Genomic DNA, 21,984 nt, shown 5'->3' on the forward strand with positions numbered 1-21,984 from the left:
CAAAAAATAACAAAAATTAGTCTGGCGTGGTGGCTTGCCCCTGCGACCCCAGCTACTTTGGGGGCCTGAGGCGGGAGGATCACTTGAGTCAGAAGGTGGAGGTTGCAGGGAGGCAAGATCGCACCACTGGCTCTCCAGCCAGGGCAATAGAGTGAGATCCTGACTCAAAAAAAAAAAAAAAAAAAAAAGGAAAAGAAAAAACTTTTAAAGTTTTTTATATACATACATTGAACATTTTGTTTTAACCTAAAACATATAAATATACATTCATGAACCAGACTGTCTTTTATTTCCTTAAGATGACGTCTTGCTCTTGTCACCAGGCTGGAGTGCAATGGTGTGATCTCAGCTCACTGCAACCTCTGCCTCCCGGGTTCAAGCAATTATCCTGCCTCAGCCTCCAGAGTAGCTGGGATTACAGGCGCCTGCCACCATGCCCAGCTAAATGTTTTTTGTATTTTTTTTAGTAGAGATGGGGTTTCAACATGTTGGCCAGGATGGTCTTAAAGTCCTGACCTCAGGTGATCCATCTACCTTGGCCTCCCAGAGTGCTGGGATTATAGGCATGAGCCACCATACCCAGCCCATGAACCAGACTTTCAATGAAGAGCAAAGATGTATTCTTCTATGTTATTTGATTGGAGTTCCGATATCCTCTCCACCGATTTCTAAAAACCTTAATTTTTAACTGACAATTGGATAAATTCATAAATCCTTGGTTCCTCATGCTTAGAGCCACTGGTATCTCTAAGGTTATGAAAGCATCATGCTGAATTCCGCCATCCCCTCAATGACACCCTTTCAGCAAGTAATAGCAACTAATATTAGATAGTTGAGTGATTGGTAGGAAGTGAAGAATCAGGAGAACTGTTAGAGCCATACCAGAGAAAATCACAGGGAAGGCAGGAGTGCAAAGATCTAGTGGAGGCTGTGAGAAAAGGTAAATCCCTTGTTAAGTTCATCTGCCCCTTTAGTTACCACTGGCTGTCTCACTCCTGGACTTATGTGACTCCCTTAGCTATACTTTCCCAGCCCCCTGGGATGTTCCCCAATCATCCTACTCACTCACAAAGAAATATTGTCAAAATCAATTGGGTGATGATTAGGAGCCATTATCTGCCTGCTGTGCTGAAAAGGACACAGGGCTATCTGCAGAAACCTTTCATGACAGGCTAAAAATTCCAGTATATCTAGGAGTGGTGTCACTTCTAAGTGCGAAAATCAAAGTCAATCCATAGTCTTTTCATACTATTGGCTTGTTACGTTTACAAGGTGTTATATTTCTAAAGCAAACACCATACAAAATATGAAAAATTCATGCTTGACTTAAAGGGAGGAAAAAAGTAAAGGGAATCATTTTGACAGTGGAACAGATATATTCAGATTCAAGGATTGAATAAATATATTTGTAACGTTTTCTTGCTTTGCCCTCTGGAGCTCTGGATTCTGTAGTCTCCCCAATGTCAGTCCTCCAGGTTCTCTGTCCTCGCAACTTGGATTTAGAATTATGGATAAAAGGTGCCTAAAATCCAATTTCTTGATTGAGGAAACTGAGGCCTGGAAAGTGAATTAAGTCTCCCAAAGTTGGCCAGAGACTAAAAGTTTTGTCTCTTCTTTCTGTCCAGTGTTCTTTTCACTCTGCTGCCTTTCTTGGTATTACTTCCCTTCAGTTTTGAAAATTACTTTCATTTATTATTTGTCCAAACCTATTGAAACTGAAGCTTCACAACATATTTAATAGTTGTATATTATCTACTGCCAATTTCTGGTTTTCACCTTTGAGGGAGCGGATGCTGCAAAATACGGAGAATATTCTGATAAATATGCACTACAAAGATAATCTATTCTGTTGTAAGAGCTAGGAATGATTTATTGGAATAGATATCATGGGATTGTACGTTTCTTGGGTAAAGTTCATTATGATGACCAATAATATCCAACAAAGTAGAAGAAGGATTACTGAGTAAAGTAAAAGCCCACTAAAATATGAATAGCATAATTGGTGCCTGTGCTATTTAAAAAAGCAACTGAGATGAACCTTGGATCTTTGGGAAGTGGCATGATGTGGCAGAAAGAGCACTGTCTTGGAATTCAGAAAATTAAGGTGTCCATCCTGATTATTCCATTTATGAGCTATGTGATCTTAGGTAAATCACTTGAACTCCTCTAAGCTTAATTTCATTGTGCATGCAATGAAAAACAGAAATCCTGGCTATTTGAAATAGCTGTTAAAAGGATTTAATTAAATAATATATGAGAGATTATTACAATTCACAAGTCTGAGACCATATGCCTCTGCATGATGGCAGAGGACCATGTGTGTTTATTCAACAGTATATTCCCACCATCTAACATAGTGTCTGGCACATGGTAAGCATACAATAAATATGGAAGACACTCATGAATTAAATAAATGAAGATAATTATAGTAAAAATATCATTCTTATCACTATTTCTTGCTGTGGAAATGTTTATGGGGGGATAAAGCCAAGTATATGAATAGAGCAGAGGCAGGGGAGGCAAGAAAAGGAACAAAATGATTGGTATCACTTCCTTCCTAGAACAGAAGCAGAGGTTACAGAATCAAAAAAAGAATGATCAAAGTTACCAATCTCCAAATCTACCCTTCTTCTTTCATTGCCTCATTCACCCCACCTCTCAATCCCACCACTGATTTTTTTTTTATGATTGCCTTTGGGCATCGACCTCATTAATTTCAAAGTCATTGCTTTCAGTGTTTTTATTAAGACCTGTATATGTCATCTCTGTAGTCATTAGAAACAATGCTGTTTTTCATTTATATTGGATGTAACTAATTCAGAGTTCTTTCCTCTTAGACCTCTCCAATGACTACAATGGCCGGGGGAAAGACAGTGGACTTCAGGGACTACTTGAGAGGAAAATCGATACAGTTCATTTCTTTTTACTTCAACTTCTAAATGATTCTAGGTAAAAGTCCTACGAGATAGGTGCCTGGTTGAAAATGTATCTCTCACTGAATTGTCCTCTTTTAGTTTTATAGATGTGCTCCATCACACACATAGGAATTTCATAAAAATGTTTTTCTCTGCCACAGAGGTCAGGGCTTTGCAGGCCTTTGGAGAATAGATAACATGCCTAAATGTCAGCTCATCTAAAGAACCATGTTATACGACTGGAACGCCTCGATCTTGGTACTTGGCAGACTTTGGGAACACCTCAAACCACATGTACTTTAGAGAATGCAGACAGGTCACAAAATTAATTCAGTCTAGTCTGGCCAAACACTCTCAACGCACTTCTAAATTTGAACTAATTGATAGCCTCTCCTCCCCCAATTATACTTATTATAGCCAATTCAATTGGTTTTAACTGGATTCACATAAAATTCACCTACTTTTTGCTTTCACAAATATAACTGACAGGAACAAACAAAAATAGTTCTATCTGTAAAAAGCAAGGCAGTAATAAGACTTTGGACCTTAAAGCTTACAGAAGACTAATGAGATAATGTCTAAAATGTGTTTGAGCTGCATGTGTGCAAGGCTCTATGAAGACAGAAAATATGATAAATAATGCAAGTAACCTTTGTGTCAGGAAAGCTCCTGTCTTCTGGAGGATATAATAAGTATTAAATAAATATTTTACAAATATGTTCCTGCTAATCTTATCTGTCAACTCCAGCCCAGGTAGGTTGAAAAGGACTATTATTTCCATCAAAACAAGTAAGAATCTTAGTTTCTAATGAAAAGTTTTCCAAGAAAATTCCAGTTGGAACCCATGACTTTAGGTAACGCTTTCATATTAAGCCAAGCTTCCGACCTCAATTTCAGCTCTTGGTCCATTTTATTGTCAATGTGAAAGCACTAGTCCTGGCCCCCTCCAACTTTCCACTCTATTCAAGCCAAAGGCATCCCTGTGGGATTCTCTAGCTATCCTAAATTGAAAAAAAAAATCACAAAGCACACCGTCTTTGGGGTTCTTGAACCATCAAAGAACACTCAACAAATTATGTTGTCAACCGTGACCACATAATGGACTTCAATAACTTAAGAGCTCAATTCAATTACCTATAAACCTTAATCTGCTCCTTCATGAAAATCCCTTCACTTAAAAGTACACAAAACCTGTATTTCTTCTTATGACATCTCTTATCCCTAAAATTATAAAGAAGAAAACTAATTTTTTCATGAAATCTACAAAATAACAAAATGGGACACAAAATTGAGCAAAAAATTTTCTGATGGGAATGTCAAAAACATCTGGCAAACACTCTTCTCACAAGCTGGCATGGGCCAATAAATCTCCCATTCGTTTGTTTAAAATCCGTATCATTTCATTTTTCAGAACCTTACTTGAAGACAAGCTATTATCTTTTAGAACTCATCTAATCTTAAGCATTTTCTAGAATAATCAAGTAAAAAAAAATTCCAGTAAAAAAATTAAAAAGTCTCAGAGGTGGGAAGAGCTTTGTTATATTGTCTGATTTAACTCTTGCCTACTGACTGGTGAATTTAGTTAACAAATATTGAAACTGATGACCTGTGGGCAGTGGGCCATCCTTGATCTTTGGGGTAATAAGACAACTTTGTCCCCTAAAAGGAGTTTACAGTCTACTAATGTTTTCCCAAAGTACCTGAGTACTTGGGGAGAAGGTATGAATGTAAAAATGAAGATTCCTAACCTTCGCCTCAGACTTATTGATTCAGAAATTCTAGGGATTAAACCCAGAAATCTGCTCTTTAAAAAGCATCTTGGGTAATTCTTGTGCACAACGTTTGAGAACCACCACTCTGGTAGGTCTGAGAGATGTGCACAAATATGAGTTACGGAAATGCTGAATAGAGGGCTCGTCTTTTAGGTACATAAAAAAATTGATCAGCACCTTCCCTCATTAATGCCAGATACAAACTGGGAAAAAAAAAGAAGTCATCTATTAGCCAAAACCAGACATTCTTCTAAATCATATTCACCACTAAGTTGGATTGTGAGTTATAACAGAAACACTTAGTGCAGAAATCCAAAATTTCTAGTGACCTACCATTCTCCCTAAAATGCCTAATTCACTGCACGCATTGGCTCACGCCTATAATCCCAGCACTTTGGGAAGCTGAGGCTGGCGAATCACTTGAGGTCAGGAGTTGGAGACCAGCCTGGCCAACATGGTAAAACCCTGTCTCTACCTAAAATACAAAAAAAAAGTAGCTGGGCATGGTGGCGCTCACCTGTAATCCCAGCTACTCATGAGGCTGGGGCATGAGAATCACTTGAACCTGGGAGGCAGAAGTTCCTGTGAGCCAAGATCGCACCACTGCACTCCAGTCTGGGCAACAGAGTGGCACTCCATCTCAAATAATAATAATAATAATAATAGTAATAATAATAATAGTAATAATAATAATAAAATGACTAACTCACCAGATATTTAGTTTCATTTAGGTTATGAACCACATATTTTCACTTATTTTCTTCCCGTTAGAGTAGTATTCATAAGGAAGAGTAATTTTCATAGTTTTTATACCCTTTGACAGAAATACAAAAAAACTAGTAAACATAAAAAAAAAAGTTGAATTTATAAACATGTGAGATATCTGGGCTTTAAGAAAGTAAGTTCTTAGAATTAACTGGCACATATGGATTCTGTGTAAGACCAACCCTTTGTACACAGAAAAATCACCTGGGGAGTAGCTATCAATGCAAACGGCTGAAGAGTCTGAGTTAGTAAAAGTAAGATGGATAACTGAATTTTTAACAAGCACCCCAGCTAACTCTAATGTAAACTGTTTTGAGAAAACATTCCAGAACTTTCAAGATTTCAAGATTCCAAGCTCGTGACATCCCAACCTGTCTTCATGTCTAAATCAATATATTAAACATAGTAGAGTGCCAGTGCATACATATTTAAATAATCAAAGTAATTTTGTATTTAAGTAAAGTATCAAAAGGGAACAAATAGGGGAATTCAGTTTACCTAATCAGAGCCCACATTCTGTAAGTCAGAGCTGGGGAATCTCATTGATATAATGAATTGCCCTCGAGATCTAGGAGTTACAAGCAGTAAAAAAGCAACTTAATGTAGGTTCTACTGTTGTTCATTTTAGAGAGTATATAAAATACTCTAATTACCTATTTTTAAAATTAAAAATATGCTGAATGGTATATGTGTGCAGCAAAGGGAATGGCTGAGGTTGGAGGGAGAGTTATTCTCTGGACATCAGCAATAATCCGAGAAATAAAATTCTGAGGATCATATAAAACCAAATGGAATCTGTCTTTCGTCTAAGCATCTCCCGCTGCTGATGTTAGGATAGTAATTTCCTCATTCCCACAGGAATTAATTGTGAACAATTAAACACTTGTGGTATTATCTAATTACTAATACTTCACAGAGAACTGAGAGATTCTTATCCTCATGTCCTCTGGGGGAACCTGAATATGAGTGGGTTCTGGGGTTGTACGCTTTCTGTAAGTCAAGGAAGCACACTTTATATGTGTATATAGCATGCTGTTTCTCAGATAGTCCACAAACATGTGAAATGAGCACTGGCTTACTACTTACAGGTAGTAGTAAGAAGAATAACTGTTCGTGACCCTAAACAGTTAGCGGCTCAGCTTCTTCAGCTATAAAATGGGTACCCAGGTTGATCTGTATTCATGGTCCAGGTTCTTTGCACTCAGACATGATGCTTCCCACGCCATGTGCTTAACTGAGGTTTATGTGGGAGGATCACATGAGATAATTTTTGTAAAAGTGCTCTGTAAGCTGTAAAGCACTATACAGATGAAGCGGATTATTATTAGTCTTTTACGAAGCCCAGCGATAAAGATGCAAAGTGACCCAGAAAAAGAAAACTGAGTAGACAAACCTGAAATACAACATCTATAGCCCCTAGAACAGTTACCCTGTACGTGGTAGGTACGTGCTTAATAAGTAAAGAAAAACACAAAACAGGTTTGTGCCTCCATCATACTAGCTCTGATACCAAGAAGAAATAAATATACCTAAGGTCAATGATAGTTTCATTTAACCATACAAACCCGAATAATCCAAGAGCCTAAGATTTTAAATTAAAAATTACTTCAAAGAAAGAGCACGGAAACGTGAAATGTGACCCAGCATTCGCAATGAAATAGTTATATTCTTACCTCTTCAGTCTTTCCAATGCAGTCTTGCAGGGATACAGGACCTGGGTGAGGATGTAGAGTGCTTCCCTGCACCTGGTAGATCTACATAACTGTTCCTAGCAACCTCTTGAGGAAATAACACATTCTATAGAATGTTGGGTGCCTAAGCTCTCTGTTTTGGATTTGAAAGGCTGCGTTTTAGTTAAGCCAAACCAGATTTATCCCCTAACATTCCCCAAAAAACACGCACAGAAAAGAAGAATGAGGGGGGCGGGTAGGTAGAGAAGCAGTTATTCACTTTAGAAAACAATTCTCTATAGGATTCCTTTGTCAGTTTCCTAGACTATGTAAAATGTGATTCAAATTAAAATATTTAAATCACATACCCACAACTTGACATAGGCAGCTATTTGTAAAATGAGGCAAACCCACACTGGGAAATACCAAATTAAAAAAAAAAATCAGGGGAAAAAATATTTTCTTCTGGGTGGCCCTAAACTGCCTTCTTTTTCCCCATTGCAAATGTATTTTTATGCTGGGTTACATTTCCAAAACAGAAGTGTTTTTTTTCTATGGTTGAAATGAAACAAACAAGTTTGCTTTCAGAGCCACAGAAATGCCCAACTGTTAGGAAAAAAAAAAACGTTTTCCACTGGCCGCTTGCCTCTCTTATCCCCATGCAACCTTGCCTATTGGCCCCTTTCCCTAGGAGAGCCCCTGGGGCTGTCTGATGGAACTGATTGTAAAACTATTTTGTGCAGTAAAAAATTTGTTTCTTCAAAATCTGAGACCACCCAGAACATGCCCAATCTTTGGCAAATATCGACTGGTTTTCTCAGTATTTGACTAGCTGTACACCGAGTAACTGACCCGGGTTTCTGGGTTTTTGAGAAGAAATGAGGGGAAAATGTTTCAGAAGATGAAAAAAGGAAGAAAATCTCTCATCCAAGAATCTATTCAAAATTCATTTTGTGTGTTTCGAAGGGGGAGGACAAGAGAATTTAGTGCAAAGACGGCCTCCACCAAGCTAAACCGTCCAACATTTGCAAAAGCTTTTAAAATAAACTGCTCGGGGATCAGGGGTTTGCTGGAAACTCTCAGTCACTTGAAGCCCTGTCCCTCCGCTCAGGGCACCCAGGCCTCCCCAAGGGTGGGCAGCCCTCCTGCACGGAGACCGGCGACTGGGATCTCGGAGCAGGGTCGGCGATGGCCCTGGAGGCAGCGGCTCCCGGAGAAAAGGCCCTGGCTTTTCTCCGCCCGCTCCGTTCCTCTCCTTACAGCCTCGGCTCCCACATACTAAGTGCTCAATAAATGTGGACACAGGAAGCGAAAAGGCCGAATCTGTCCTCATGCCCCCAAGGCGAATTCTGGGGCGGGAGGGTTTATTCCGACCCACTACCACATCGCGTTTCCTGAGGTAACCCGGCCTCGGCTCTGCGGCCCCAGCGGCTGCAGAGCCACTGACAAGGCGGGCTGCGGGCGACAAGATGGAGAGCCGGCCGGAGAGGGACAGAGGCCGCGCCGGCAGCGAGCTGGGGGGCCCACCTGACCGCCGTGCCGGCAGCCCGGTCCCGCGCTCCCATTGACAAGGAGGTCCGCGCCGCCGGCGCGTGGGGCGGGGGCGGGGGCGGAGGCGGGGTGGGACGCCCCGGCGCGCGCCCGGCCCCACGCCCCGCCCCCGCCAGCCCCGCACGCGCCCACCCGAGGGAGCCGCGGGCTGGGAGGGCTCTGTGGGGAGGGGCAGGCCGCTCCGCGAGCGCGTGTGCGCGCCGCCGACGGCTGACGCGAACCCCCGCGCGCGCCTCCCCCGCCCCGCGCTTTTCCCGTCCCGGGGGCCCGGCGCGCGGCCCTGCTGACGTCAGCGGGCGGCCGGCGGAGCCGGGTGCGCAGAGCCGCTGGCGCACTCGCGCGCTGCACTCGCCTCCTCTCCCCGCCCGGTCCCTGGCGCGCGCGCGCTCGTTCGCTCTCCCATTTTTTTTCCCCTCCCTCCCTGCCTCTCTCTCTCTCCCTCTCCCTCGAGCTCCCGGCTGGTCGCGGCTCCCTGGCGCTCTCCCTCTCTCTCCGGTAGGCTCACCGAGCGATGCGAGCTCTGGGAGACAGCGACGCCGCCTCCCGCTAGAGACCTGCCCCCCGGCCCGGCCCCCTGCCCAGCCCTGCCCTGCGCGCGGGGGTCGGCGAAGGCGCCGCGGACGCACCGACGGCTGAAGAGCGGCGATGCACATGCACTAGCAGCACCCCCTAACTCACTCCCTCCACATCCCGCGCCGCCGCCGCCGCCTCCTCCACCTCCTCCTCCTCCGCCGCCGCCTCCTCCTCCTCCGGCAGCCGCGGCAGCAGGACCCACCCTGCCCCCCACCCCACCCTCCGTCGGCTCCGGCTGCGGCTCCAGCCTCGACTATTATTTTATTTATTTTGGGTCGTGCACAAGCCTCAGTGCCTGCAGCCCGCGCCTCCTCGGCCCGCGGGCGCCTCCTCCCTCGGCTGCGGAGCCCCAGACCCCGGCCACACTCGGTTCGACAACCCCAGACCCCCGCCAGCTGCCGCGAGTCTCCGCTGCTGGAATCTTGTTAGCGGCTGTCTTTTTGGGGGGTTCTGGTTTCCCGACATTTTTGTTTCCAGCCCAGGAGAGGATATCGTGATTTTCCCCCCTTGAGCCCAGGCTCTGCTCTCTGGGGGGGTGGGGGGCGCTCCGAGCCGGGGAGCCGTGCCAGCCGAGTCGTGCGGGCTGTGGCAGGGAAGGGGCCACCATGGGATGTACTCTGAGCGCAGAGGAGAGAGCCGCCCTCGAGCGGAGCAAGGCGATTGAGAAAAACCTCAAAGAGGATGGCATCAGCGCCGCCAAAGACGTGAAATTACTCCTGCTGGGTAAGGACCGCCGCTGCTACCCCCATCCCCCGACCCCGGCCACTCCGCACCCCCTGCCGCCAGCTCCCCCACCCCACCCGCGCCCGGGAGACCTGGTCCCCAGTTTGGCACCACCATGTGCCCAGGATCGCCCACCCCCTCGCATGCCTTAGTCCCCCCTCCCCCTGTTCCCTTAAGCTGACACTCACCAGTTTTTCCCCACTGTCTGTGTCCCAACAGGGGCTGGAGAATCAGGAAAAAGCACCATTGTGAAGCAGATGAAGTAAGTCCCTGTGGCACTGGGATTTGTACTTTTATTAAGAGTAATTTTTAAAATCGTTTTTATTACCTTGCTTACTCCACATTGCTCTCCAGGCCTGTTTTTTAATTCGTGCACACACACACATACACACACACACCCCTATATTTGACTCCCCTCCCCCACTCCCTACGTTGGTTCTGGGTCCTCCACCCCAACTCCTGGGTGGGTGTTTTTTGGGAGGGGGAAGGGGAGCGCCTGTAGTTGTATGAATGACAGTGTCCGCCATATTGATCAGAACATCACATTATTGGCATGATTATGATCATTACTCTTGCTTGTGGAATATTTTTTGTGTCTCACTGCCTCCATTTCTGTCTGTGTCTCTGTTTCATTCTGTCTCTATTTCTCTCTCCTCTTCCCTCCATACCTCCGTATCCCCCGAGGTCCGTAATCCCACTTCCCCTGCTCTTCTCCTGGGGCAGTGATTTTGAACTTGGCTAACATGGAGGGGACCCAGCCCTAGACTGGGGTGGAGGATCAAGCGTCTGCTGTTCATGCATTTGGTGCTGAATTGGAGGCTGTGGTTTCTATATCCCCTCGCACCCCCCTGTCCCGGCCCCAGAAAAAGGGTTAGGGGAGGGGTCGTGTGCTAGGGGAAGAAGTGGGTTTCCAAGCGTACGTGACGGGCACAGTTTTATCCAAGGTAGAGGTGGAAGGGGGAGGGAAGCTGCCTGTGAGGCTGAATGTCCGCCCCTTACTGCTCCCAGCTCCTCTCCTCCCCACCCTCCCAGCATTGCTGTCCTGACACCCGCAGTTTTCGTTCGCTCCGTGGCCTTTATCAATGTATTTTTTTACACTCTGCATAGGCCGTGTTCCATGTAATCTACCCACAATGCGGATTTCAGGCCCCACTTGCCGCCGCCCCCTTCTGCCTTAGCTATCAGTTTCCCCTCCTAATTAACTGGGGGTGGATTTGAGTGATGGTTGAAAATTAAAACAAAATGGGATATTCCTTCCCTTCCACACTTTCTCAATAAGGAGCCTTGCCCCTCCTTTCCACTTGCAGGCTCGCTTCTTGCGCTATCCACTCGGCAGTTCCTGGTGAGCCCACAGGCAGCTTTGCTTGGGGAGGGGGTGGCCGGCAGCGAAGGGGTGTGCGCCCTCCGGGCCTCCAACTTCCGTTGGCCTGTCAGTTCGAGACGGAGAGTTCGTTAAGACCGTTTAGCGAAGATTCCACGTCGCTTTGCTGTGACACCTTCGTGCACACATAGCTCCTAATTAGGGGTTGCTGTGCAGTAAACAAAAATGATTATTTTTCAACTTGACAGAATACCCGAAGTAATTGCATCGCGTAGGGAAACAATGGAAAATAAAAACCCCTTTCGTGGGAAGGTGGGAATGGGAGTGGGAGACGAAGCACGCTTGCGGTTTCAGAACCAAGATGCAGAAAATCTTGCATGTGTAACAGGCATGACAAGCGGGTTCTAGGCGGCGCCATGATGGTAGGGAGTAGCGACTCGGAGACAATTTTCCCATCTGCTTGACATGTTCTTATTTTTGTTCGAGAGCTCCCTGGGGCTTTCTTCGCAGAGGCCCCCTCGGCTCGCCGCACCCTTCTGAGCCAAGGGTAATTTAGCTTGGGGCTTCTCTTGAGCTTGTGCAACCCAAATTGATGGGGAGGCGGGGCCTCGGGAATTGCTCTTTGCAACAAGGTGCATGTTGCATCTGTCTGGAGCCCTTGCAGATCTGTAAATGCAAGCCGCGCCACCCCTTTCTCTCGAGGGGGGACGTTTTAAAACTTCAGAAGTCTGTAATCAGCAGTGGCTGACTCAGAGCCCGGTAGAAGCCCCAGCCACCTGAGCTGGATGAGGTTTCAGGCGTTGCAAGTGGTGGACAGCGCCCAGCCGAGGCCGGAAAAGTCGATGGGGCTCAGTTCGGCGACGCTCGGCTAGGCTCGGTGCGGACTGGGCGCGGGGCTCGAAGGGAGTCGGCGGTGTTCGGAGCCGAGTCGGTGTCCTGGCGGAGAGAGCCGAGCCGCTTCGGAGGGGGTCGAAAGCATTCGGAAATGCTCGGGGGAGGGGAGGGCGCAGGAGGGGAGGAAGGAGGGGCACAGGCCAGAGTCTGCAAATTAACTTTGCATCCGCCAAAGCAACTGCCTTCGCTAAACATGCCCCATAAATTAGGTTGATTTAATGAGAAGTTTAAAAATATATACTGAATCCCCCAAAGGGGTGCCTTGCCTTTTTTTATCCAAAGAGAGCTGAGCGCTCTGAGGAAATAGGTGTGCCACTTTAGGATGAAAATTCCTGATTATGTACTGGGCAGGAAATCTTAAATGAAGGCTGGATGTAGACTTCCCCAGGAAAGTCCTATGTGTCTTGCATTTGGTTACACAGAAGAGGGGGGAAAATGAAGTGAGTGATGTTTGAGATTGTTAAATCAGAAGTCAGAGCACTTCTTTTTTTTCCCTTTACTTCTTTTTTTTTTTTTTTTTTTTTTTTTTTCACCCTTACAGGACAGCTTTTTCAAGAAAAATGTCAGGAAAAACAGATTTTGTAGGTAAAACAATTTTTTTTTAAAAGCACAATACACCAGCTCTCTTTAGGAAGTAGGGTAGGTCTGTTCAAAAGATCCATCACAAAGGTTTCTGGTCCCTGTTTGGCACAAGGGACCCTGGCGTCCTGTCCTCCTGAAGCATTCATGAATGGCAGCTTTCCCTGTGAGCCCTCCAGCTTGGCTTGAAATACATCAGATCAGGGCCTTGTGCCAAGCTGAATGCAGGACTTGTTTTATTAACCACAAAATGTGGGATTGGTGTCACTGTATCCTAGTAACAAATTTTTTTGAGTCCTCCCTTGCAGATATGGTTTTTGAGATGGCCACTTGACCGAGAGTCACTTTAAGTCAGGAGAATTCTGTGGATGGTGCCAGGCCCGAAAATCTAGGTGGCATTTATAGAAAGCAGTTTCCAACTTCCTTGTGCAGTACGATTGGTGACCAACCTATCAGGCCATATGTACTGGTTAATTAGGAAGCTGTGTTGTTTCACCTGGACAGATGACATTCAACAGAGAGCCCTCTTTAGGTTATACCCTATGATAACCCAATGATTTCCTAATGGGGGGCTGTAGTCTTAAGAGCTCAGCACATTGGATAGAGAGGAAGAATATGGATATTCAGACATCACTGAATAAAACTTCTTTTATTTAGCATTTCCAGAAGAGTAAAGAGTCATTCCATTGAGCCTATGTTCTCATCCTTGTTGTGGTGTGCTAATTAGAAGAAACAGGCTTCTGTATATTCCCATAGTAACTGAGGTTAAATGATAAAGGACCGGCTGGCAGTTGCTATTTAGAACAAAGGGGTAACATCTTCATCAGCCTAGGAACATTGCAGAGATACTGACATAAAGTTCTTCTGCTTGATACGTGTTGTAAGGGGAAATGTGCATCTGCTTAAGAGATACCACAGTTTTAGAGTGTCATTTGAAAAGCCTGATTCTCAGTACTTACATTAAAATTTTTATTTGAACAATAGTGTTTTGGGGTTTTTTTCCCCCTTGTGTGTGTGACTGTGAATTCGTGTGAGGGAGCTCTGTCAGACAATCCAAAACATTTCAGTACTGAGAAATAAACTGATAATTGAGATAGCACAAATGTAATTTTATACATACCATGTGTGAGTAACCAGTGACTCTTTTTTTGCATGGCATTTTAAATAATTTTGCTTGTTAGGGGGTCGTGACCTCACCTGTGATACAGCCTCATCATTTTATAGTCAATCAATAAGACTCTGAGTTATTCAGACTAATCAGAAATTTTTTAAAGAACTGTCAATTTTATTTAATTACCAAACCCTTACAAAGAAATCCCTTAACGAGTTGTAATTTCATGAGGTATAGAATTGACAGAATATCACTTTAAGTGATTTCCCAGTTCTGAACAAACAGTGACACCCACTTGGACCATGTACCTGGTGAAAATGTAAAATGAACAGTGGAGTTGCTCTGGGAGCCACAATTTGCCCTCATTCGAGGTGTTGAGTTTTCTGTAATGTTGAGTTCAGGCTATCTGTCTCTGGAGCATTAAGTGGAATTTTTAGAAAGGGAGTTCAAAGGTGGCCATGAGGCATTGCATGCTAGCTGCTAGTCTTTGCCAAAACGGGCACCATAAACATCGAGCACTTTGGTTGTGCGTTCATTCCCACAGTACCTGCTTAGTGCCATTTTAAAACAAATTTAAGAATTTGCCTGATGAAGACGTCACTGCTCATACAAATATTCCAGCCTGACAAGTGGGATGTGATTCAGAGAACAGACCCTACCCTGTCAGGAAAGGCTGTCTTAAAAGGTCACCTGTCACCAAAAAGCTGATGGTTTTTTCCTCCCAGCTGACCCTGACTTTGTAATTAGGGTATCTACTGTTTGGTATGGGTTCAGGGCAAGCTTACATCCTTCACTTGATCTTAGCCAAAAGGCTGAGAAGTGGTCAAGCTTGCATTCTTTCAGCACAATGCTCTTCAGCACCTACTAAATGACAGGCATTAATGGAGGTGAATAGCAACCTGCAGCCATTACTCCATGAAAGTGCAGCCGTCTAAAAGGACATTTCCCACACTTGCCCGCAGGGTCGCACGTTGGGGTAGTATTCCACTGAGAACCACTCTTCTACATTTGTAGACTTGTTATTTCTGCAGTCATCTCGATGGCTGCTTTGCCTCCCTCCCTTCTTCCCATCTCTATGTTTATTCAAATGGATGCACCTTGCTCTCCGGAGACAGCAAGAGCGTGAACGGAATGTCAGATCAAGTAGCAGATGAGTTCTCTTTTCCTGATGGATGGTGCTGTCTCCCTCCTTACTGTGCACTGAGCTGTAAATACCAGCAGACCTTCCTGCCAGAAGAGTGGCAAACGGTCCACCTGATCTCCTCGGGAGTCAGTTGTGGAATTCTTGAGCCTCAGTTACCTATTGGATTCTAAAGTAGAACCTATATGCTTGTTGGAAAGGGTTGTTTCCAATTAGATGAAATGGGTGAAGCTTCATGAGAATCAACATGGCTGGAAAAGAATGCAGAACGTCTCTTCTATGTGCGAACAGGGCTGGATTAGATTTACAATGCTCAGAGTGGGAGTGTGTCTTGTTTCTTTTAACACATGGAACTCCCAGATTTTATTGTGCTTCTTCACATGCCACATCTGCTAAAGATAGGACAAGATCACTCATGTTTTTCAGCTACTCACAATACCCTATCTCCGTTAACACTGGAGATTTAATATGAGTAGAATGAGGCCCTATTTTTCCGATATGTGCTCAGCCCATCTGGATACTGGGACTCAACTCGCTGCCTCCCAGAGTGTTTTCATTGACATTTCTTACGGAGCCAGACACACCATTATCACCAGAATACATCTTGATCTGAAAGACAACAGAAAAACTGGTGAAGGGGTGATTCCAAACTGAAAAAAAAAAAAAAACCAAAAACAAAAGCAAAAAAACCCAAAAACACATTTTGGAAAGAGTTACCCTCAGAATTGACACTAATAGAGAAAACTTTTGATTCTGAAGAAAGAAAAAGTGTGCCTGTTTGTACATACCCACAGACTTGTGGGTTTACAAGTGGCAGATGCTATGAGAACAGCACTCACCTCACTTTCTTACTGATTGCATCATCATAAAAAGCTTGAAGATCTCAAATGAACTCCATCCTAAGAATTTCTTCAAATCTGTGTCACATTCTTATTTTCTTCCATCCCTGTCATTCACACACAGTACTGGTAGAAAGGAATCTGTCCGACAGATCCGTGATTAGCACTGGGGGGAAGGAGAGGAGAGAGCAGTGGCCTGTTCACTGATTCAGAGAAATAGGTAGTTTCTTGTGTTTAGAGAATCAGTTTAGCATGCTTCTCTAAAATTGAGAGGTGGTTAACAGCATAGACTTTGCAAACAGGCTGCCTGGCTTCAAATCTTGGCTCTACTGATAACTAAATATGTGACCTTAGACAAGGCACATAACGTTTGGTGCTTCAGCTTCCTTACTGTAAAATGGGACTGATAATGAAAATAATAGGATTGTGGTGAGCATGAAATGAGTTAAAATATGAAATGATGAAATGTGCTTTGAGTAGTGTCTAGAATGTGGAAATCATTATAAAAATGTTAGCTCTAGTTTTTATTCCTTTGATTAGTGGGTGTTCCCTTCCCATATGGAGTTCTCTTGTCAAGTAAGTATGTGGGACTTAGCCGCCCTGAGAAGCAGAAGCGGGGTGCTGTGGTTCATGCTCATGGCTTCTTCCCCTTGCCTGCTCTGCAGCACCAGTTATATAACAAACTGTGTTGTCATAACTAATGTGACATTTTTGATGGCACAGCTGCTTCAGCCCAGGAGGCTGGGGTGACATTTCAAAGGGTGGGAAAGAGCACTGAACGAGGAGTCCAGGTCAGTAGCTCTGCCTCTGCGCCTCCGAAGGCTCAGTTTTCTGAAAGAGTTGGACCAGGGATACCCCAAACTCCTTTCCTGTTGTCAACAGTGTGTGAAATTGGGAATTCCCTTCGTTTTCAGGGTCTTGATGTTCTCAATATTAAAGCATGAGTTATGGTTTTATCCCGTGGGGGTGTAGGGTATCCATGAAAGTTCTTTTAAGAGTAAGTTAATTGCAGAATAGCAACCTCAGCCATGAAGCTTTGTCAGCCAGGAAATTTGTAGTTCTGAGAGTCAATTTGAGAAAAACACCTCTAACCAAACTTTTCATGCAGACATGGTTCTTAAACCAAAGAGGAGGTTCTGAAAGTATCTCATTAGTAAGAAACAGGATGTTTCTGGGAGGAGAGAGCCAGTAACATTACAAGAGAAGTGGTTTTTCCGTGGCTTCCAGGATGCCCAGAAGTGGAGACAGCCCTAGCATTCACCAGGGTTGGCTGCATATGAAGAAACTTGCCTGGGTTAAGGTGCCTAAAACCTAGGGAGCAGGGAGATTTGCAGACTAGTAAAAGGGGAGGATCAGGAGAACTGTATTTTAATTTTGATTCACTCTCTCATTTAACTTTGGGCAGATCACTTGGCCACCCTGGGCCTCAATTTGTTCATCTGTTAATTGGGATACGGGTTTACACTGTAGAATTTCTCAGGGCTCTTTCAGGTTTCCAGCTCTAAGATGCAGTAAATGCAAAGAGAAACTTAGAAGCCTGAAAGGTGGTGGGGAATAGTGGGAGTATTTACCACCCACAGCTTTTATCTGCTGAGCCATCTTTAGTTCTAATTTTCTTTACAGAGGAGAGGAAAAACATTGTGCTTTTCATAGCACCAAAAAATTAAAGTAAAATAAAATCCTGCAAGGCTAATAGTTGGTGCCCTGAGTTTGGTCCCCCTACTCTCTTGATTTGTCAGCCATCCTAGAAGCAAGTAGAATGGAGAAAAGAGAAAGGGAGACTAATACTTAAGGCTAGGATTTCATAGCTAACAGTTTACCTTGGATTCTCTGCCTGTGTCTTAGCCAACAGATAGGTTTTCTGTAGAATATTGTTACTTATGAGAATAGCTTGTCCGTGCTTTAAAATTGTTCCTGGGGTCACCTGAAGCAAGGATGTTACTTATTTTTGCTCATAGTACAGCAGCATGCCCAATGCCTGGCACAAAGGAGGTCTTAATAAATGTTAGTTAAAGAAAAGGAAGAATATGAGGTATACGAGGAATGAACCTTATTATTCTCTATAAACCAAAATAATCACATTGAAAGCTTTTGGTGGCCATGGAAAGTGTTCATCATTTTCAGTCTATTATATTCATTTGTTTGTCAACATGTGAGCAAATATAGTCATCAATTCCATTTTACAGATGAGGCAGTGAGGTTCAAAGAAGTAAGGTGGCTTGCTCAAGGCCACACAGCTTAGTAGGTGACAGGGTTGTATTCAGACAATGATTTGTCTAATTCCAAAGCCTGTGTTCTTTTCATTGTAACTCCACACCTTTCTTACTAGACCACCACCAGTATGGGCAGTAGAGACCTGGCAGTCTAGGACTTCACACCCAGATGTTGATGGTGCCAGCCGTGGTTGAGGTCAGTGGCTGAGAGAATAAAAGTGCCTAATTGGTGCTGAGTTCCTTCTGGAGGTGGTAGTAATGGTCATCATATATCACATTGATTTGGATACCAGATTATTCCCTAGCAACCATCTGGACGGGACTTAAAGTAATTTTCCATTAGTGCCTCAAAAATAGGGGCCATTTTCAGATTATAACAGAGACAAGGCTCTGGCTTTGGTGGAGGCAGGTGTCTTGGAGAACTGTGGAAAGACAGGATGATAGGAGATCCATCCATCTGTCCATCCATAAGCATTTATGATTGCCTACTTTGTGGGTAGCATACACACAGTGTCATGGAAGTACAGAGGAACACCTCAGTCCTTGTCCTGAAGGAACTCATGGTCTGGAGGGAGCTACATGTAAAAGAGTCTTGCACTTCAGGGTAGGAAGGGCCACGATGTCTGTATGCACAGTGTGCTGTGGTAAAACAGAAGGCACCTTCTCTAGGCAGGCAGTTCAAGGAAGACAGACGAGAGAAAGTGGCATGAGAACTGAGCCTTTAAAATAAGTGGTAGTTCAGCAGGTCGAAAAAAAGGAATGCCAGGCAGAGGGACTGGCATGTGTAAAGGCATTAAGATGTCACCACATGGAACATGCTAGAAGTGTAAAATAGTTTGATTTGACTAGAACAAAATATGTAAAAGGAGTGTTGAGAAATGAGGAATGAAAGATGGGACAGAAACCAGATCATGAAAGGCCTTATCTATTGTGCTAAGGACTTTGGATTTTATTCTGAAGATAATGAGATGCCACCTAAGGGCTGGCATTAGATCACCTGTGTAGACTGGAGAGGATCAGCTCTGGAGGTTGGGAGACCAGATGGAAAGTTACTTCTGTGACCCATTTGGGAAAAAGATTAAGAACTAAGTTAAAGCAGTAGTAGTGTGGGTGGGGAAAGGAAACAGATTCAAGAGATATTTGGGCAGTGGAGTAATTGAATTTATTTGTTGATCAGTTGGAAGAGCATTGAGAAGGAGATAAATTTTAATGAGTATGGACAAAAATGATTCCAGGATTCCTGGTTTGGACTACTGGTAGATGGTAGTACCATTCCCTGAGATAGAAAAATGCAGGAGGAAGAGAGAAAACTTGGGGAGAAAAGTGATGACTACATTTGGTCATGTTGGTGATTCTTGTGGATCATCCGAGTGGAGATCCTGATGGTGGTTTAGATAGGACACACCTAGGGAGAGGGGTCAATTTGAAATTCTGTGGTGCTTTTGAGTGGTGAGAGCCATAGAAGTTGGTAACCTTAGTAGGCTGAGTGAGAAGGAGAGAGAAGGCACGGATGTGTCTCCCGTCACAGACATGTTCCAGCTCCAGGAAATGAGAATAATTTAGGAAGAGGAACCTGTGAGGGGAAATGAGAAGGGGTGATCTGAGAGATGAAAAAGAAAACCCAAGGCAAAGTAGCATCATGAAAGCCAAGGAAGAGAAGACTTTCAAGGGCAGGAAGTGGTTAGTTGAGTCAGATATTGCAGTAGACCAATAAGATGAAGATTGGCAGGTGTCCATTGAATCTGGCAAGTTGTTGGTGACCTTGGCAAGAGCAGTTTCAATAGGCTGGTGGGAGAAAAGCCAAATTGCAGTGGAGTTAAGAAATGTATGGGATTGAGGAAATCCATGGAGGACCTCCCTCCCGGCCCAAAAGAAACGTGGGCTACAGAAAAAAAAGGGGTGAGAGGTAGGGAGGGAGAGAGCAAGTGTGGGGTCCTGGGAGGGTTTTGCTTTTATAGTTCATTTGGCTAACATGGGAGTAGTTGGATCCATTGAGAAGTTGTCCAGAGCCCTGATGAATTCCATCAATTCCATTTTACAGATGAATGGAAAAGTTGAAGGTATAGGAAGGAGGAAGTGGTAGAAGGAACACAAGCCCTTAGGGGATGGGTAGCTTGATCTTGACATGAATGTGCATCTCCTTCCTTAAGACAGACAGGAGGGCAGTAAGGATGGGAAGTTTGCAGAGAAATTCTAGGATATAATGATGAGGACAGGAAGTTGAGCTCAGGAGAGATGACCCCTAGTGTCTAGTTGAATGAACATGAGAAGAAGAGAGTATATCAGAGAAGTCCTCCCCATTTTGAACCTGTGAGGAAACACAGGAGCAGGGAAGAGGTAGCAGAGAGAGAAGATGGCAGATGAACCCATAAGCATGAATTTCAGGTCCTTACAGGGTAACAGGAAATGTTCAGTTGTTTGCTTGGGAGGTAGTTCTGGCATTTAGAAGAGAGATCTGGGCTAGAAGGAAAAGTGGGCTTAGCTGCCCTTGTGGTCAGGCCGTGAGAGTGGATGTGATATCCCTGGGGTGAACATGCAGATGGCCAGGAGAGGGAGGGCCCAGGGAAGGGGTGCACCACTGTGGCAGTGAGGAAGGGAACCTACCTTCAGTAGACCCACAGGTAGCTCCAACTGGCAAAAGGAGCCAGAGAGCAGAGAAGCAGGAGGCAAACCCAGAGCACCCTGCCACAGTGGATCCCCAGGAAGGGAATATGCTTCAGGAATTCTGGGTGGCGAGCAGGGTTCTGTTTCTTGGCATTGCCAAGTTAGATAAGTTCTGAAGAAAGACCATTGTATTTAAAGCTATCGAGGGCCTTTAAAAGTGCAGTTTCTGTGGAGGGAGAGGGATAAAAGCCAAACTTAAAGAATTTTTATGGTAGAAATAGGTCTGGACTGGGAGTCAAGAATCCAAGTTCTCATCCCAGCTCTGTTTCTGTTATTTAGCTTGATGGTCCCCAGGCAAGTTCCTTAACTTCCTTAGGACTTAGTATCCTCACATATAAAATTGGGAAACTGGATTGCGTGATCTATAAGCTTCTACTAAAGTCTTGAGGTCATAATTTGTATCTTCCTGCCCAGCAAAACAGATGTTCTTGTGGCAAAGGAATTCCCTTCCTTCTCCCTTGGCCACCCCCAACTGACATAATAAATTATAAAAAAAAATTAAGCTTTCAGAACTCTAGTGCTAATTGAGAAAGAAAACTGGGACATCAGCTCAGGGAATTCTGGACACCAGTGCATGTAGTGTCCACGTGTACTCTCCACTGAGAATGTGGGGCCCTGTGAGGTAGGAATTTGTCCTGTAATACTGTCAGGGTTACAAGACCCGGATGGTTTGATGCTCTTCCACAGAGAGAAATGCTGAAGGTGGTTCCACAGTACAAAGACAAAACAACTCCTGGGGTTCCCCTCTTTTTGAATTCACGTGGAAAAAAGAAGGAAGGCTGTAATCTGAGCTGGCTGTGTGCAGGAGTTCCAGCCAGGGCAAACAACAAGAGCTGGAGGGACCCATGCCTTAGGAGATGGATAAGCCTGAGGGCAACAGGGGGCAAGGGCAGGAGAGGCACCCACTCTATCTCCCTGGTACTCCGTGGCCTCATTGGTGGGAGGACCTTGGGGAAGGGATGGTAGAATGGGGATACGTGGACAACCTAGTTCTGAGCTGTGGCCATTCTTCCTACTCTTAATTCCCCATGTGCTATGGAGGGCCTGTTTCTTCTTTGAATCCTTTCCTTAGAATTTCAACCACATGGCCCTCGCTATTCCCTGTCTTCTTTGGTGCGTGTTTGTTCATTCTGTGAAGGCCATTGGAAGACCAACCTTTGGCACTTTCTCAGTTTCTAGGAATAGATCCTTTACTAAGATAGACAAGCTCCCTGCCTCAATGACCTTACAGTTTTAGAGAAGGAAGATAGTAC

At 44.6% G+C, this 21,984-nt stretch overlaps 1 protein-coding gene and 2 long non-coding RNA genes across 5 annotated transcripts in view; 1 reads left to right on the forward strand and 2 right to left on the reverse strand.

Moving 5' to 3' along the window:
* Nucleotides 1-8,706, reverse strand: part of LOC112614139 — a 98,410-nt gene extending 89,704 nt beyond the window's left edge. Inside the window, exons 1-2 of the long non-coding RNA XR_003117043.1 lie at nt 7,126-8,706; nt 5,205-5,302 (exon numbers count right to left, since the gene is read on the reverse strand). This is a non-coding gene — a long non-coding RNA (uncharacterized LOC112614139). The remainder of the gene's footprint in view (nt 1-5,204; nt 5,303-7,125) is intronic.
* Nucleotides 1,357-3,923, reverse strand: LOC112614141. The gene is made up of 2 exons (XR_003117045.1): nt 3,566-3,923; nt 1,357-1,793 (listed from the first exon to the last, which is right to left on the reverse strand). It is a non-coding gene; the product is annotated as an uncharacterized LOC112614141 (long non-coding RNA).
* A 190-nt stretch (nt 8,707-8,896) lies between the features above and the next one.
* Nucleotides 8,897-21,984, forward strand: part of GNAO1 (G protein subunit alpha o1) — a 167,437-nt gene continuing 154,349 nt past the window's right edge. For 2 of the 3 annotated variants that reach the window (XM_025370371.1, XM_025370373.1), the window contains exons 1-2: nt 8,897-9,969; nt 10,189-10,231. In XM_025370371.1, the coding sequence (XP_025226156.1) occupies nt 9,852-9,969; nt 10,189-10,231 (161 nt within the window). In that variant the 5' untranslated portion in view covers nt 8,897-9,851. The remainder of the gene's footprint in view (nt 9,970-10,188; nt 10,232-21,984) is intronic. The other variant, XM_025370372.1, reaches the window with a different exon arrangement.

Source organism: Theropithecus gelada, chromosome 20 (assembly GCF_003255815.1).
Source record: "Theropithecus gelada isolate Dixy chromosome 20, Tgel_1.0, whole genome shotgun sequence".
NCBI classification, from domain to species: domain Eukaryota; kingdom Metazoa; phylum Chordata; class Mammalia; order Primates; family Cercopithecidae; genus Theropithecus; species Theropithecus gelada.